At 38.7% G+C, this 18,645-nt stretch overlaps 1 protein-coding gene across 8 annotated transcripts in view; it reads right to left on the bottom strand.

Moving 5' to 3' along the window:
- Window positions 1-18,645, bottom strand: part of prdm16 (PR domain containing 16) — a 163,201-nt gene that overhangs the window by 86,752 nt on the left and 57,804 nt on the right. For all 8 annotated transcript variants that reach the window (XM_017417798.3, XM_017417799.3, XM_017417803.3 and 5 more), the window contains exon 2: window positions 17,370-17,821. In XM_017417798.3, coding sequence (XP_017273287.1) covers window positions 17,370-17,821 — 452 coding nt within the window. The remainder of the gene's footprint in view (window positions 1-17,369; window positions 17,822-18,645) is intronic.

Raw genomic sequence — 18,645 nt, 5'->3', positions numbered from 1 at the left:
GTGTGTGGGGGGGGGGGTGCATGTATGGGTGTGTGTCAGAAACTACTGAACCCAAACTGAGAATAGGATGCATTCCTCAGTGCAAATCTTCCTTAACGACTGTGTTCACTGTCTGAATACCTCTTTCCATGCCCACTGCACATCTCTTGTGTTTCTTCAACACAAATTCTGCAACTCAACTTCCTCCACACATGCAACACATTTTCTCTTGACTTTGACCTCTGGATTTGTCTTTTATTCTCCTTTGCATTCTCCTTCCAGCAACATTTAATCTTGCCACTTGTTTGTCAATCCTTTTTCCTAGCTCTCCACTGACAAATTGTAGTAGGGTTACTTAGTTCTTGGGGAAAGTTTGGACAGCTTTCATCATGGGTACCTAGGGGGAAGATTGATTGGCAAAGTAATTTACTGCTCAGTGTCTGTTCTGCACTCCTTGTTCTCTACCTCTTTCTGTGCCCTTTTACCGATCCATCTATCCATTCATTTTTTTTACACTCCAACACTTGCAGCCTGGAGGTAAAGGGTCTCAGAGGAAGTAACAGTGAGTGTGTCTGTTTGTATAAATGTGATTATGACATGGTCTGCAGGTAAGGTTGACAGGTTAAAGTTGGAGCAATCACTGACAGAGAAGAAAAGACTGGCTTTGGGTTGAGAAGGTAAATGACTGGACTTCTGTAGGACTACATTTGTGTCATTTGTTTAAATGTGTTTGTGCTCATGAAGAGAGAATAAACATGTGATCCTGAAATCTGATCAGTATGAGCTAGAGATATGAAGAAGAGAGTTGTAATGAATTTCAGTGGGAAATATAAAAATAATGAGTGAACAAGCTGTATGAGCAAGTCTCCATCATGTTGACTTTCTTATGTTCTCTCATTTTCACCCTTTAGGTAACTAGCCACTCTGTAAAAGTCACTTGAGCCTTGTCTTGCCTGCTTTCCTAACTGAATGTTTTCTCCATTTACTAGGCATCTGGAAAGTTGTGTACTCTTCATTAGTAAAATAAATACATAAAGATGCACAACAACAGAGAATACAAAGACATAAATGACTTGTAAGCATACAAATTACTGCTGATTCAGTGGTTTTCTGCTTTTTTGTAAAAAGTTTGCCAATAAGCTCATGTGAGAAGCATCTAATTTCTCAAAGTAAACATGGATAATTAGGTAGTTCAAAAGGGTATCAGTAATAGGAGTATCTGTGATTGGCTTTACTTGTTTTCTGATCAAAATGGGAGATGGGCAACAGATATAATGACAATGGCCCAAATAGATACATTCACACATAATCCTGGTGTTGATTTCAAGGTCTCTTTAGGTATGAGTCTTTTATTCAAGTGATTATTGTGTTAGCATGCATGTGAGTATGGCTACCATCAACCTCACCTCAACATGACACCACCCATGATGGCTCCATCCATCTTATCTCCAAAGATATATGCAACTGGACATGGCATTATTTTTATGCCCTAGTTTGACAAAAATGTGGAGAAAAAGAAGAATTTTCTTCCTGTTGCCGAATAACTTTTTTTTTTTTTAGGCAAAATCGGTCTGGGTTTCAACTCTGCAGCCATGTGAAAGGTTGATGGTCACCATTAAGTTGGAGGGGGAGGTTCACAATGACATATACAAGAAACTGAAGGAGGCAGGCAGAAAAAGAATGCTAGCGTTGTTGTTGGGCAGCCTGACATTGATTAATGAGAAAGAGCGGCACACACAGAGAAAGGAGCAAAATTAAGAAGAGAGGGGTGGCATTTGGTATGGTAGTCCACACAGGGGAGGGGCATTGGACTGTTGTTGGGGCGAGGGATTCCGGAAGAGCCCCAGGCTGCAGTGTTGATCGGAGAGAGGGTAGCAGCTGAGCAACATTGCAAATGTATGTATGTTTGTGTGGTGAAAAACTGAATTTTTAGTTTGCTTTTTAGTTTCTCTTCTTTCATACACAAGACTCCATATAAGAGGTTATCAGAGTTATCAGTACACACCAATCTGTGTCTATCTATCATCATCTTCACCATTAGAAAAGTGATTTAAATTTAGCTTCATCATGGAGCTAAATAAGCTCAGCTTCATATGTAGTGCTTTTAAAGTCAACAGTGTGAATTTCTGACATAAACAACATTGTTGTTTGTTGCTACTGCTGTAATAATGGTTAACTGGAGAAAATAATAATCTGACTTTACTGGTTTATATAATTTCCGTTATTGACAAGTCAAGTTAAACCTTGTTCTTTTTAGTATCTATCTTGGAACACTGGCATCTATCCGAACACTGTTGACTGCTGTTGTCCACATCAGAACTACTTCATCTCTAGCCAAGAGGGTTTCAAAGCCTCTCCTGGATGTCCCAGGACTCTTTGTCTCCACTCTCATTTATAGGTAAGCACAGTGTGAATCCCTCTCCTCACCACCAGCCTCTTCAAAACTCTGCACAATAGCCAGATTTCCTCCCAATTTGCTGGCAGAGAATAGGAGGCTCAGGAACTCTTTTCAGTAGCTTTGAATAGTGAGCCTAATTCAAACTTAATCTTTGGGTTTGACAGACCTCACCCCAGCTGTAGCTTGGCTCACTTAGGGGCTCCTGACTGTGGCTAATGCTAGGGCAATCCAGCTGTTGAGAGACTTAGCCTTTTGCATATTTGTACCTCTTGCAGAACATGTCAACTTGCTGTTATACTCTCAGGCATATCAGATAGTATTTTATAACTTTTTTTGTAAAAAGTAAAAAAGCAAACAAACAAGCGAACAAAAAAAACAAAAAAAGTCTGTTTGAAGTAATGCTACTTTACACACTTAATTTATTTCCATTTGTTGAGGTCACTATAAACTAACTTTGGGCCTTAGCTCCAAGTGCATATTTTCCTTTTTGTTCTCTAACCTCAAATTGACCATTGCTCATTAAACATGCATATAAATGTGATGACTCTTTTTGTGTGTTTTTATAGACTTATAGAGTTCTCTCTACTGACCATTTGTTCTATTTGACCTTGCTGCACTCCTCTCTGCCCCAATTATGCAAGCACACACGCTCACTTTGCATTTTTGCACTTCTTTTTCTCCTGACACTCTTGAGGTCAGTTCTAATCAACCACCCCTTGGTAGTACACTTTGCACACACACCATTTTCACTAGAGTTCCTTAAAGACACCCACCTTCCAGGTCCAAGGACTGCTATTAAAGCAATCAGGAGCTTTCTAAGCTAGGTCAAGAGCAAGGTACTCACATGGGAATTCTGATTTGAATTATGCAAAGGGGGAATATGAGAGGAGGCAAGAAAATAGAAAGAGAGAGGAAGATGTGAAAGAAAACAACCAAACCCCTGTTGTCACACAGAGGTAAAATGTTACAAAGAAAACCAAAGAGGCGAAAGTGTCAAAAAGTGTGAAAGTAACTTCTGATGAGACAAAAAGGTCTGAGACAGTGAGGAATTCAAAAGATTAGTCTTAAGTCCAAGACCCTGATCATGGGATTTGATGAAGCGTTAGAAAACATAGTGTGGACTGAGATGGTGGGACCACACACAGTTTTGAGAAAGTATGCGTGTATTAGTGCATATGTGTGTAAGAGAATATATGTCTGAGATAATTTTCCAGCAATTAATTCTGTGTCTAGTGGCTGTTAAACTGAAGCAAGTGAAGTGAGATAGAAAGCTTGATAAGGGAATATAACTGGAACCTCAGCATATTTGGGAGTTCAAATGAGATAGAATGAGAAGACGTTAGTATGTAGATAGAGACTTGATACAATCATTATATTGAAGGGGTAGCGATGTTACAGGCACCACATGTATACAAACTGCCAGACTTAGCCAAACAGGCAAATTTTTATTTGCAACATGCTGATGTCTTAAAGCCATATTAGCTGTAAACAATTTGGAGTTTTTCAATGTTTTTGATTTGATTTTTTTTGTACATGTGTATCATCTATGATAAAAAAAAAAAAACATTAAATGCCCATCGTTCATTACCAAAAGTCTGCCACATAATTTGTAATGACTGAGTAAAATCAGTGGAATTGTGTTTTGTTCCCAACAATTATGGGTTGTTTTTTTTACATTCAAACATTAATGAGTACACTTCAGAGTGTCTCAGCAAGCAATGGATACTAAGTCAGTAAAATAATCTACAAATGTAAACAAAGCCAGAGGTAGAACATCAAAATCAGAAACGCCAGGTCCAAAGTGAAAAAGTTCTTCTGTTTTCTGCTGAAAAGAAACAGTGAATAAGCGCTATGAGGATGAGACTTGACAGAACTAGAGCAACTTTGGGGAATGAAATGGAGCAGTGGTGACCATTAAACCTAGTTTTAAGGCCCTAATCATTCCTGATCATAATGTCATGGCTGACTGATATGATCAGCACATTCGTATAAAAACTGTTCATTAATGGTAAAAAAGAAAGAGGAAAAAAAACTTTACCATTGTTCCATTTAGACAGATGAACACTAAAAACAATCAAATTCTGAATCTGCCTTATTTTGCTTTGAGTAAACAAAGGTAATTAGTATTCACAGCTCAGAAACTAAAAGCAGAGCTTCATTATAAAAGAATCTAACGTTCATAAAACCAGTACTTACTGTTATAGAATCATGTGATTTATTGTGGACAGGATCATAATCTGTACTAAAATTTAAAAACCATCTAATATAGGATATGTTGATAATTATACTGGTGTCTATGTAAGTCATTGTACGCAAGTCCCTTTGTGTGCAGGGCTGAGTGTCTTTAGGCCAAGTCTACCCTGCAGAGAACATAATCATGGCCCTGTCGTCTTCAGGTTAAAGACTCACTGCTGAGTCTTTTGGCACTAATGTGGTGCCAAACTATAGGGGTCGCATAGCCTCAGCTACTTCTTCTTGCAGTGCAGTAGAAAGATTTCCATTCCCCATTAAAAGCCACCAGCAGGCTATGATGTGGGCCTACCTGTGATGCCATAAATGAGTCACTTAATGACAGCCATGCTGCGGAGAAGGAGTGCTCAGACAAAGAAAAACTGATTGGATACTGATTTAGTGCGAGGGTCATAAGAATATGAATCAGTGCATCATATCTGGTGCTTATCCCCGTGGACAATGAGCGAGAGGCGGGGTACACCCTGGACAGGTCGCCAGTCAATTGCATTGACACAGAAAACCATTCCCACCCACGCCAACCGGAGTCACCTATTAACTCAACATGCATGTCTTTGAGTTGTGGGAGGAAGCTGGAGAATGTTGCACACACTTCCTGTTCGTTCTGTATGTCGACTGATGCTTTTCAAAGTAAAAAACACAAATCACTTGTGAATTCTTACAATATTGTAAAACCTTTACTCATCATTCTGCAAGTTCTTCGTTTTTTGTTTTTTTTTTTCCCAGCAGACCAAGAAGAAGGCCCATCACATCCTAAAGGAGAGAACTTCATTCTTGCATTCCCTTGGGTGCAAGAGCAAGGTCAGGACACAAGAACCAGATTTTCCTTGGAGTCCTGGGGACATACAGCTTGTAAAAAAACATGATTAATGACAAATCTGGTCTAATATAAGGGTTAATTCACTGTGCTAGTCACCCCTTCAATGTGCAGTTTCTCATTCTTTGCACTACTGCTAATAATTATTTTTCTTTTAAATAACACCTCTAAAATGACTATCTGAGCAAGATGCTTGAATTGTTTCTTTTTGTTTGATCTACAACTGCCAACCCCAAAATGTTGCTACACATTTCTTTAAATGTAGACGTCTGTGCTGATGTATACATTTCTCCATGTTTTGTTTGTTTTTTAGTACACCTGAAGATATTTCACAACTTGTAATCCAAAGAGCTTAAAGAAAACTCAAAAAGTTGAAGTTTGAATATAAATACCTGAATCAAATGTGTGTTTGAAATAACAAGAATAAATAGTAAAAATTGAGATCTTAAAACTGCAAACAACAAAATTTGACCCATCGTAGAGCAGCTTTGGAATGAAACTAGGTTAAAATTTATTTAAACTTTCTCAATGAATGTTTGTATCACCTTTTAGAGAGTTGGGAGGAAAGGATGAGTGTCTTGAAGCTGTAGAGATGAGAAGAGGGTAAGTGAGCCATGCGGAGGAAGCCAGAAGGTGAGTGGTGATCTGAAAAATAATATGCTGCTACCTTCTCTGACCTCCCTGTCGGGCCACTCTGTTACCTGGACAAGATGGGAGGTATTAAGTGGCCTGCTGTCCCGCTAGGTTGAGTTGCTGATCCGTTAGCCAGAGAGGAAAGCCAACCCCACTCCCATCTTCACTTCAGTGGGAACATTTGTTTTGATTGTTGTCCTCTCTTTCTCACAGACAAACCTGAGATGCCCAATTTATCTGGGATAGAGTGAGGGGAAATAGGGCGCCTTGCCACTTGAACACTAGAACTTTAAGCCGGCAACGGTTCGCCGACTTTCTCTGCCAATGTCTTCCTTGACTGTAATGCAATGCTAAAATACACAGAATAACTGAGAGCTTTTGATAATGTATTAATTATAAATAAATCAGTTGTACATTGAAGTCAACTAAAACGTAGGACAAAATTAAGACTTTTTACTGTTTTATAATGATCAATAAAAAAAAGACAAACCACAAATCTGACAATTAAAAAAAAAGTGGTTTTTTTATGAGTCGTACAGTCTGTGCTGGTGCCCACCCATATCTTCAAACTGGGCAACACAGAGACTGGTGAGAGAACAGATGAACAATTTGCTCATTCTCAACCAGGACATGAGGGCTTTGGGAAAAAAAAAAAAAAAAAAAAGACACCCAATATCCAAAATCCCTCTCTCAGGGCCATCATGTGAAGAATTCCCCCTCTTCTCCTCCTACTATACCCTTCTGCCCCCCCTTTCCTCCTCTCTTCTTTGCTTTTTTAATCAAGCCGTGTGGGGTTGTCAGGTCTTTTGAGACGAGGACTCCCAGCCATGTGAAAAGTTAATCCCTTGTGGGCCTTCTTCTCCGTAGCGCTCATCTCCCTGGGAACACTGGTGGTGGCTTGCAGGCAGGTGGCAGTGGGTGGGGGGAGGTGGAAAGGAAGTGACATGGGTGGAGGGACAGAGAGTAAGATGGGCCACCTTTGACCAATGGATCGAGTGAGAAAAAGGTACAGCTTGTCTCCAATCCTTTGACACTAACACTAAACCCTACACCTGCACTTATGGCCCTGTTGCTTCCCACAGCAAACCCTCACCAACACAGTAACCACACAAACACCACTTCCTTTCTCCACTCTCCTGCACGGCACTGCCTCCCTCTACACTTTGTCACAGTCCCAAGTTTCAAGACCTTTTGATGAGGCTCCTTGCCTGACTGACAGACAGCTGGAATAGAGAGCAGAGAGGATTTGTGATGTGAAGAGTAAGTCGAGTGGCTTCTCAAGGATGACAGTGGTTCACAATGTGGAGTACTTTTGCTGCATTGTGCCCCAAACCTTTCTGCTATGGAACTGACCCAACCCCCAAGCCACTTGGCTTCAACCGTTCTGCTCCAGTCATTTTACTGTGGGTCAAAGCAAAAATCCCAAAAGACTCCTCTTGGGCCTCTTGCCCAGAAATGGAGGACATGATAAATGACAAAGACGCAAGATGCAGTGCTTCACTTGTCAAGGCTGTCCACATGAGGTGTTTCAGGGACATCACTGGCAGGTACAAGGAAAGACACAAGTGTACTTTTGAATCAATACATTATATTTCTTCTTAACATTACAAGGTAGGATGAACAACAAATGTGGCTTCCACAAGCATCCTCTGTGAGTCTGAAGGAGACAGAAAAATGTGCACTTGAATGCTTTGTTTGCTGTGCACTTTTCCCCTCTCTGCCTCCCTCTTAGAGCAAAGTGCCATTGGAAATATAGACAGGCTCAGTCAGCCATCTTAATCCCGCTCTCTTGTCCATCTTACGCTCACTCAATCCACCCTGACCCCACACACTCTCTGTCTTTCACACATTTTCACATGCACACACAGTCAATCTTCTTCTTCCTTACATTGACGGGCCCCAAGCGCCGCCACCCAAAGAAAAGAGCTCGAGGTAGAGAGAATCTTGGTTGGAGGGGTGTACACAGTGAGATTTGGGAGTTTGTAAAGGTCAGTGCGGACTTTGTTCAATCTAAGGGTTTATCTCAGCAACAGCAGGGCTGGACAATGGGGCCACTCGCCGCGCGACAGAAACCCAAGCTGTGGCAGCTAAATTACTTCACTGATAAGGCCAAATTAGAAGCACTGGGACCCCGGAGGCCAGGAAAAGAGGTGGATGGAGCAAAAAGAAAGGCTGGAGAGTAAAAAAAAAAAAAAAAATGAGGAAGAGGCCACAAAAGGTTGAGAGAGGGGGTTGAAAAATCAATGACTCACAAAAGAACAGATTTGAGTGTGTGATCTTGGTATAAGTAAAGCTCATGTTGTGTATTTTGTAATGGAAGCACATAAAGCTCACTTGACAGGACATTGCCTGTAGATGAAAGTCAGTTAAAAGGTGAAAGTGTGACAGCATTTTAGGACAATTGAAGGCCAAATAAATAAATAAATACAGTGTTTAGGGAGTTGATGTATATTGTCAAGGAAATCCCAATTTTCTAAAATATTATTATTATATTATTGTCAATAATAATAATAATAATAATAATAATAATAATAATAATAATAATAATAATAATAATAATAATAATAATAAATGAACAACCGTTAAATACATTTTGATTATCTTTCTATTTCTCTCTTTATTTTATAATTTCAGATTTTTTATTTTTCCAGGAATATTCCCTCACTCACCTAAATTTCGAGTTTTTTTGTTTTGTTTTGTTATTGTTGTTGGCTTTTCAACCTTTACGTGGTCTTGTAACATCACTTTATTAAAAATAAAAGACATAAACAAACAAACAAAAAAAGTGGTTGTAAAACAGAATAAATAACACATCCATTCTTTTGCCCATACCCATTCTACAGGACTGGGGTAAAGAGAATCGATTCTCACAGAGAACAGATTCTCAAAGGGCATCTAAAAAACTGTGCAAGTGCTTTGTGTGTTGACTTATGTGCTCTTATACAGCACACTTAGAAGTTTTTTTCCAAGAATAGAATATCTCCTTCTTTTTGTGCCTTCTGTACAAAATATTTAAAAGCACTTTCCATCATTGTGAGCTCTTGGCCAGCAGAAACAAGCGGACATTGTTAACAGAAAAGCACAGGTTCTATAAAGTCACTGCAAAAAAGGGATTGTGTGAAGCGTTATATATGAACTTGACTTCTTGAGTTTTGTTTAATGTTTAACAGTTTAAATAACATTAATACAGAAGTTGGATAAAAATCAACAGATTTTCATGTAATGACAAGTAACTTCTCTATCATTTTAAAACTTACTGTATGTGAAGGTCAGACACATTTCTCCTTTCACTTACAAAACAATCAGTCACTCCTTAAATGTGGCAACGTTTTTATTCTGTATCACATGGCTCTTGGGCAACAATGTCATAGAAACACAACACTTTTCAGTTTCTTTTTTTTTCACTTGGTGGCATGCTGGGTACCACTGTGTACCAGCTTCACCAACATCAGAGCACCTCCTCTGTGGAATGAGTGGCACAGAGCAGAATCATATGACATGCACTGAGGACAGAATGACTGAGTGGCTTACCTTTCACTGCTGAGACCATTAAGAAGATTTTCTCTGACCAAGCTTGGCTCCTTGACCTCCCTTTCTTTCTAGGATGCTAAACTAATTTAATTTTTGCCCGTTGAGAAGAAAAATTTTGATTTATTTTATTTTAATTATTTATTTTTGTTGTTTTAGAGGATTTTGGCATCTAGTTTAAAATTATGTGGACCAGTGCCATATAATAGAGTTGTGGACGTATGTGTCTGTGTGCGTATGTGCATGTGACATGCACACACAAGCATGCACAGGCCTTAGCTCCTCTACAAATCTTGACTGTGTCCAAACCTTTTTGTTGTCCCATGCAGACAAGATCCCAGGTCTTGCTTTCAGTGACAGTGGTGGGGAAAATGAGTGAAAATCACTCAAGCGATTCCAGAGCCTTTCCAAAGTAAAGACGTCCCGGTGTGTCTGACACTTCAACAATTCAACACTGTTTTTAGATCTAATGTCGTCATCATGCTTGGCCTCTCACTCTACCTTGTTATTCTAAATGACTGGTTGAGGAAAGAAAAACATGGGAGAAGACTTTCCTGCTTGCCTGTGTCTCTTGTTAAGGTATATGCTGTGATTATATGTCTGAATATTTTCATAATAAATCTGAAATCTGTTTATTTCAATACATATTGTAATATTTTAATTACTGAGTTTATATTTTCTTACAAAACTTTATCGGTAAGTGTCCTCCCTCTCCTTCAGCCTATTAGAAGGCTCTTTATACTCTCTCATATGACTCTGACAAAGCCACTCACTGTGCCAAAGTGAAAGTCTTCACACCTAATAAAATGTAATTAAAAGGCACAGCCATGCACCTCATTTTCCTCCGTATGCACTGAGGCCTACAGTGTGATATAAGATCTACAGCAAATTAAAGAAAATAAGTATTTCTGCAGCTAAAGCTTTTGGACTATGTTGTGTATCTGATTATGGAAAAAGGCAATCACAACAGCCACAGGAACCTGATTAATAGGTCACCACCTCCTGTTTGAGTCAAAGAAATGTTAAGCAGCACAAGGGATTGAGGTTTAAATGAGAAAAGGGGAAAATGAGTGGAAATGTAGGAAAAAAAAAGATTAAACTGTAATAAGCATTTGCATGTTGAGCTTTCCAGACACAAAGATTTGGTCAGAAGGATATTAAAGAGCATAACTTTGAGAACCAGCATAAACAGAATTTGACAAATTATCTTCCACTGTGGCGAAGAGCACTGTCATTGTCTGCTGCTGCCTTGAGGCACAAACTGATGGAACTATTCATCAGTGTGATGATGAACGATGGGGTTTCCCTAAATACACAGTCCAAGAGAGGAGGATTGGACACGAGTTACCTGTGATTCGCCACAGAGGACTGATGGGCCAATGTGAGGGGTTTTAAATTAATGTTTAAAGCATGTCTGCGAAGGGAAACCTCATGTAATAAAGGATAGCATTGTGGTGGAGATGCGTGAGGAGATTGTGGGGGTGCTGCTCAGGGAAACAAGAGGTTCCATTGAGAACGCTTGGCGAGAGTGGCTGAGGTCTTAAACCAGTGACCAAGCAATAACAGCCCAAATCCCAGGGACAATATTTGTCGAGTTCTACTCCCTTCAAAGACGGATGACTTTGGCCCATGCGCTTCCTCTAAAGGCTGCACCTTTCATCTGCACTGTGGGATAATTTATTAACTAATTAACAGATGTTGGTAACGAGTTATGAACAAATGATAAGGCATCAGACTTCTAATCAAACCTGACATTTAATTTGCTGCCCTGCTTACTCGTTATCAATTACAATGTTCATTGGAGATAATTGACAATGGTTTGCTCTGGGACACAGGAGGCTTGTCTTTAAGGTTAATAAAAAAGCGTAGCACTGCTGCTGTGCTACCAGGGGCAACGGTGACCATATGTTTAATATTAGATGGAATCTGTTCCACTGGAGTGCTCCGAAAGCTGGAAAAAATTGGATTAAATTGACTAATGGCATGTTTAAAACCTACATAAAATGAACGTGAATGGAAGATATTACAGCACCCAGACCCGGGATTTGTGGTGTTAAACTCTCTCTGGTGTTTTTCTTCTGTGTGTAAACTTGAGGTTTCTGTCAAAGTGAAATAATGATGACAAAAAGCCACATATTGTTGGTCAATACTGCTATTAGAAACCACAGGTTTGATGTCCCTTTCATTACCATCTGGAACTAAGCACATATCCCAAAGTAACTCTGTATGCTAGTGAATGAATTGTATAACCTGCATTTAGAGATTAAAAGCACAAAACAGAAAATTTTACAATCTTGTAGTCTGGATATTTTAAAATATGTTTAATCAAAGACAATACATTATTATTCACAAAAACTAAAGACAAAGTGTATAATATGCTGTGTTCTTTGTATGTAGTAATACATAAAGTTTGTTAAAAATACAATAAACTACAGTTAGAACTTTTAGTTTTAGAAAGCACTTTAAAATGTTTTATACAAGTAAAAGAGAAAAATAATTTTGTTTTTCTTTTCTTTTTATAAAAGTCAACTTTTTTATTGTTTCATTCTTCAAATTAGTAATAATGCTTAAAAAATTCTGAATGTCCAATTTGTGTTATATCCCAGTAATATCTGTGTCTGCAGAACATCTTTTTATATGCGCTTGAAATATGTGTGAATTGACCTTTAAGTAAAGAAGAATTCTCTTCTTTTCAACTAAAGTCAAAGTGAAGAGGTAAAAGTAAAAACACCTGCTGTTTTGCCTACTAATTGGCTTTCAGAAGAAGTGCTCTTAGCTCATGTCTAAGTACAGAACCTGGTCTTGATTTGATTACTAAAAGACATGATAATGACTGCATTTACATGAAATGCTCCACTCATGCTATACATGTCTACTTGGTACAGGTTTAAATGAACTAAAACGGTTTTAGGTATTATGAAGACTTGAGCACACAAAAAAGTGTTTTCAGATATACGATTAAACTGATCTACAGTCATATTTATGTTTAAAAATGTTCAAAAATGACAGCTACTGAGAGACCATTAAACACATTAGTCAAATCAAGCAGGAAACAACTCTCTTTTGTTATCGCACGCCCTTTTTTTCTCCTATCCAATTCTTGTACTTCATGTCACTATCTTCTGACTTCTCTAGACAACTTCTGCTCGATCATTTAGTCAGTAGTAGCCATCATAAGAGTCAAACATCAAGGTAAAGAACACCTTTTTGTGAAAGGCTAACAAATCCCGAGTTTTAAGCTGATCTTTGCATATCTTGTAGGGATTTCTTGCAGCATAAGAAACTGGCCATCTGCTGCTCTAAGACAAAACACAAAAGGTGAGCAAACACTTTAGAATGCAAAAGGTGGGTCAGAACAGATATGTGTCAGGGTGCGCCAAGGACTTCTTCTCCTAAACCTTTGAAAACTTTTGCCAGAGATTAGGACGTGAACAAAAGAAATACAACATCTGTGTGAAAAGCGGGCTGTCAAGGCAGAGATTTAGTGGTTGTTGAGAAGTGAGGGAGCTACATCTTGCCATGTCTAGAAGGGTGTCTGTCACGTAGGACCTTGGCGACATGAAAGTGCCTGCCAGACATCTTACCCTATCACTAAGTCAATATCTGGCCAAACAGAAGAGCTAGCATTCTTTTCACCTCTTTCCACACATCGTTGGATGAATGATACTGATATGGAAAATCACCCCACAGAAAGTAAACAGACAAAGAATGAAGGACAGTGAGATAGAAGTTTGCCTGGCAACAAAGTCATCCCAAGGTCTACTTCTCAAACACACAGGCATGACTGCAGGGCTGACATGGACACTATGATATATGTCGCTGTGTGTGAAAGCATTTATGATGACCTTGTTTAAAAGGTTCTACATCAAGATATATACAAGATATTTTATTATGTGTATAAAATGAAAATGCTGGAATTACAAAATTTCTATTCTAGCATCCAATACATTGTTGAAAATTGTAAAGAAAGTGATTCCATCTTTCCAGAGTTAGTAAAAAAGTGCTACGGTAACTAATGTGTGACCTTCATTGAAAAACTTTGTAAGATAAAAAACAAGCACTAAAGGTGGTAAAAGATAAAGACAGAGTAAAAACACAAAGCAAGAGGAGAAGTTTCAAAAGCTATGATTCAGAAGTGCAAAGATACACCTAGAGTTCACCCTGCAGTAATAAATACAGTGAGTATCGCTTTAAAAAAATGCTTGGCAACGCTGTTTGTTGCCTTATTGAAGGTTCGGAAAACATGGAAACTTGATTTTTTTTTTGTTCTTTAAAATTAAAGTCACATTTTTTTATCTTTACTTGTGTAAGTAATGATGACTTTGTTTTGCAAAAAAATGTGATTGTCTTTTTTCACATATACCAGAGATACACAGATGTGTTCCCCAATAGCAAACTTTGGCATGTGAATAGCCAAGAGAGGTCAGATGAGTGAGTCCACTGAGTGTCAATCAGTTAAGTGCAAATACTTCCAGCAACTGTATGGTGACATGCCTCTATCAATAGACAAGTCAAGCCAATCTACCAGCCAGATAATAGCAGCAGTCGCTTTGACACTAAGATCCCTACTAGGTACTCTCTGCGGGCCTTGCCTCTCTTGGCTTGCTTGGGCCTCTCTATCCTGAGGGGTTAGCAGTTCTACACACACACCCAAAGATGCACATACACAGAGTAGACTGGGGGCCCTGGCGTTCTATCATGTTGTGCTAAAGGGGGGCATAATGGTTTTTAAATGGATGACTCAGTGCAAGCCCAGAGAGGGCGTCTGAGACAGAAGAGAATGGCCATGGCCTGCAGCAAAGCAGCTCTCAGATTGAGCTGTCTGTCTTGCTAAAATGAGCCTGAGTTAACACCTCTGCCAGTTCCCTAAGCCCCAGGACAGACAATAGTCGACTTCCTCTCTGCCTTTCTCCTCCTTCTCTCTCTGTCACTCCTACTCTTTCACACTTTCTTTCTATTATTCACCATTTTTTCCTTCACCAAGCTCCACTTCCATTTAGATATCCAGAAAGCCTTAAAACATCCACTCTGTGATTGTTGAGCTTTTTGGATTCACTGGCAGACAGTGGCACTAAGAAAACCAACAAAAGTTATCACAAGTTAAAAGAAAAATACACAAAAACACAGTGTTCTGAAAGTGCTTTTTCTTACATTAATTAAATCCAATTAGAAGAAATTAACTAAGTGCATCTTTATGTGTTTTGGAAATACAGGACTACATGTATAAGAAGTCAAGTCGACATAAATAATCATAAATAATCCAGTCAACCAAACATAAAGAAGTAACAAAGTTGTTTAAAAGAATATAATTTTAGACAAAAACTGTATTTGTCAAGCATTATTATTAAAAATTACAGCTGTTTTGGATTACATAGAAGCACAGTTGCAATAAAGTCATCAATGAAATAGCTCATTTCAGCACTTGGTTCAACTCATTCTGTTTAAAGGTTGGCTAAATTGTCATGTATGAGGTCTTGGTTAGATAAGATCATGTTTACACCACAGGGATCCCAGATGACTTTATTTATTATCTCTCATAACACATCCCTCTACTTTGGCAAAGGGTGAATTACACACATATTTTTCACAAACACTTTTATGCTCTACCTAATCTTCTAGTGTGGTTGAAAATGTTGTGCTTTCACTTTTTACTTCTTTTTTTACTTCTGTCTTTCCCTCATCTGTCTATTTGTCTAAGACAGATGCTGTAGATGAGCTGATAGTGAAAGGGGAGAAAAATAGGGTTTAGGAGACTCCTAAGGGAGTCTTTTGATGACTATCAGCATTCTGACTGTTATGACTATCGGTGATAAGAGTCTGGGAGAGGAGAGCCTCTGAAGGTTTCCAGCCCCAACCCAGACAGAAAATTTTAACAAATATATATATACTCTGAGACAGAATCAGTTCTTCAATGATTATTCAAAATTCAGTAGAAAAAAAGAAGACTGAAAGAATGGATTAACTGTCCAATATCAGGAGACTAGAATACAAATATCAAAGATATTACCTGAAAGGTAAACCAAACTCCCAACAGCGACATGCACATTGATCAGAAAACGGTAAGTCCGAAATGCCATTAAAGCCCCCCAAAGGGGCTATTATCAGTGGCAGAGTTGGGGCTGATGGATTGTAACTTGCTCATTTGCATATGATTCTGAAACTAACAAAAACACAGCATTTTTTGTGAAATCTTAAAAAAAATATGAAATTTTCAGTATGGCTATTAAACTCAACTAGATGTTACCCTCTGTGGGGAAATGTGTAAGCGTGTTTGTCTGGACCCTTGTGCAGATGGATCTTTGGGGCAGAGAGGGGACTTTTTGCACAAGCCAAAGAGTTAAGGCTGAGCTGATGAATATGCATAAGTTGGGTGTCTGGGGAGAAATGGAAAGGGGGGAGAAAACTGAGAGAAAACATTAAAGCTATGGTCAGGGTGTAGGTTTTGGAGAGAAGCCCCGTTCACCCCTAAAGGCTGGCCATAAAGTGAACTTTAAAAAAGAAAATGTTGCACCTGGCATGCTGCCACTTAGCATGTGCCTGTGTGCTTTAATTGTCTTCATACTTCTACAGCTGGCGGGATAAAAACTATATAAAACTGAACTGAAACTATAACAAGAACCCTCATTTTTTTATTCATGTTTGTGAACATGAGAGATGTAGGATGTTTGTTTAAAAATATTCTACTGATATCAGGCATCCATTTAATAAATCCTAGCAGCAAAAACACTTTCCTTTTAGGTTTAAAGATTTCACAGACCTAAAGTAGTAGAAGTGGTAAAAAAAAAAAAAAACTTTGATATTTAAATTACCATAAACTATGAGTCATTGTATTATCACATTTCTGTCTATATTTACGATTTGTGGTATTTTATTCTGTATTTTATTAAAGTTCTAAAAATAAATAACCTATTTGGCAAAACTGCTTTAACCAATGCACATATTTTCTTGACAAACAAATATACATGTGCATGGTAAGTTTTAGTGTCTAATTCAAATGCATCATTCTCTGTCTACAACTATGTCCAAATGATTAAACTATCCTAGTTACTGTTCCTTACTACATACAATTGTAATATGAGACCATGCGAATGACCAACCTCCTAAAACTGAAAAGTCAAGGAGTCAGTCAAATGAAAAGCAGGCCAGGATATTTCATCTCTGATTAAGCACATGAGAAAGAGAGACAGAGACAGAGAGAGACAGAGACCAGGAGTTCCTTTTCCCCTTCCTAATGAGCTTACTGAAGCAACTTCAATATCCTCTAATGTCATGTTGAAATGAAAATTAATAGTTCAATATACCGCCACCGCATTGGGCCACGCTTCTTCCATTTCCATATCAGATGGCGTGACCAAATGAGTGTGCTTGCTTCAGACCAACGCCCATAAAAGCTGATACCTCCACTAATCAGCCAGATTTTTCCATCTGACATTGCTGTGCTGATGTGAATTAGTGTACTCTGTGGGTGTGTATATATGTAATATGCATGTGTGCGCAAGTGTGTGCATATGCAGGGATCAAAGATGAGGTCAAATCATAAAAGGGATGCAAATAGGATGACGATAAGATATATGCTTGTGAGCATGAAGAGTGATGGCTGAAAATGTGAATGAAGAGCCGATTATGTATTCAGCCGCTTTCTTCAGTGCCGCTTCACTTCATGCCTCGCTGTGTTTGGGCCACAAAATGTAAAAAAAACTGACGCACAATAATTGTAAATTGAAATGTAAAAAAACCCACAAAAAAATCCAGACTGGCTCCTACCTCCCATCCAAAGGAGTTGTCTTTGCCTGTGGGCCCGTGATGCTTTGCGTTGTGCAGACCAAACCTCTCGCCAGCACAAATGTGGGTCTTAGCCCAAATGCCGAGGCCAGCACCAGGCACTGAGGACTCCCGCAGTTCCAGCTCATTGGGAATGGGAATGTCATCAGGAATGTAGACGGGCGCCTCGTAGGGTGAGCCTTCCTTGGGTGTGGTGAAGTCCTGGTCATTGCTGCTGCTACTGTGGAGATGGTGAGATGTGTAGAGGTGAGGGTGCAGCAGGTGGTGGTGGTGGTTGTTGTTTGGATGGGATGGTGTCGGTGAGGGCAAAGGGGACATGTTGATGATGCCGTCTTCTGCGTCGTCTTCTGGGCTGTCAGGACCACCTCTGCTGCCTGCTACACCCGGGAGGTTGGCTTCTGTGTCGTACATGCTGTCCACTGGCTCACTGTCATCTAGAAAAAAAAACACGAGATGCTTGGTTAAACACCAGAGATATAATAATTATACAGGTGATAGATTTTAACATTTCAGAAGGGGACAGCAGCTTTCTTTTCGGTAATCAGTCAGTTTATACCAAATAGATTGAAGTATGTTTTTTTTGTTTTGTTTTGTTTTAAAGGTGGCAATGCACATTACTCAACATGTTTACTTGAGTTCATCATGTAAAAGTGCCAGATTTAACCAGATCGATTAATTTTTAACCAGTCTTGGACATATTCATTGTGTAAAATTAAACAATATATTCCAAAAGATAAACAAACTACCAAAATACTACTTGATAATATAACTTATATAACTACTGATTTTGGAGAAAAAGAACCATAAATTTAAAAATTGGCAAAATTAACAATCAGTACTGTCGAGGATGTTGGCTCGTTTTGTTAGGGAACAACCTCTGTGTGTAAATTTTAGAAAACAAACTGTAAGACATAACTGTTCCTTAGATCTCTGGGTTGAGTATTTGAGCTGCTCTACAAAAGAAAACAGGCAGACTCAAGGTTTTTCCTGTATGGGATTTTGTAGTGGACGATTTCAGTTTTGTTCAGTAAAATTATTTAGAAATTATCAACCTTTAATCTAACAAGTATCTAAAAAGAATACACACCTATCCGTTTGACATGTCAAAATATTCTATTATTGACTTGTCAGAAAACTGAACCGTGCATCAAGCAAATGTAAAATAAAAGAAATACATTTAAGTCATGTGCCTTTCAGAAAAAAATGCACTTCTCTGATGTTGCAGTGAAAAGCTATGCATGCAAAATGAAGAAGCATT

The sequence above is a fragment of the Kryptolebias marmoratus genome, linkage group LG8, assembly GCF_001649575.2.
Source record: "Kryptolebias marmoratus isolate JLee-2015 linkage group LG8, ASM164957v2, whole genome shotgun sequence".
Lineage (NCBI taxonomy): Eukaryota > Metazoa > Chordata > Actinopteri > Cyprinodontiformes > Rivulidae > Kryptolebias > Kryptolebias marmoratus.
The sequence above is the reverse complement of the archived record's forward strand: the minus strand, read 5'-3'. Positions and strand labels throughout refer to the sequence as shown.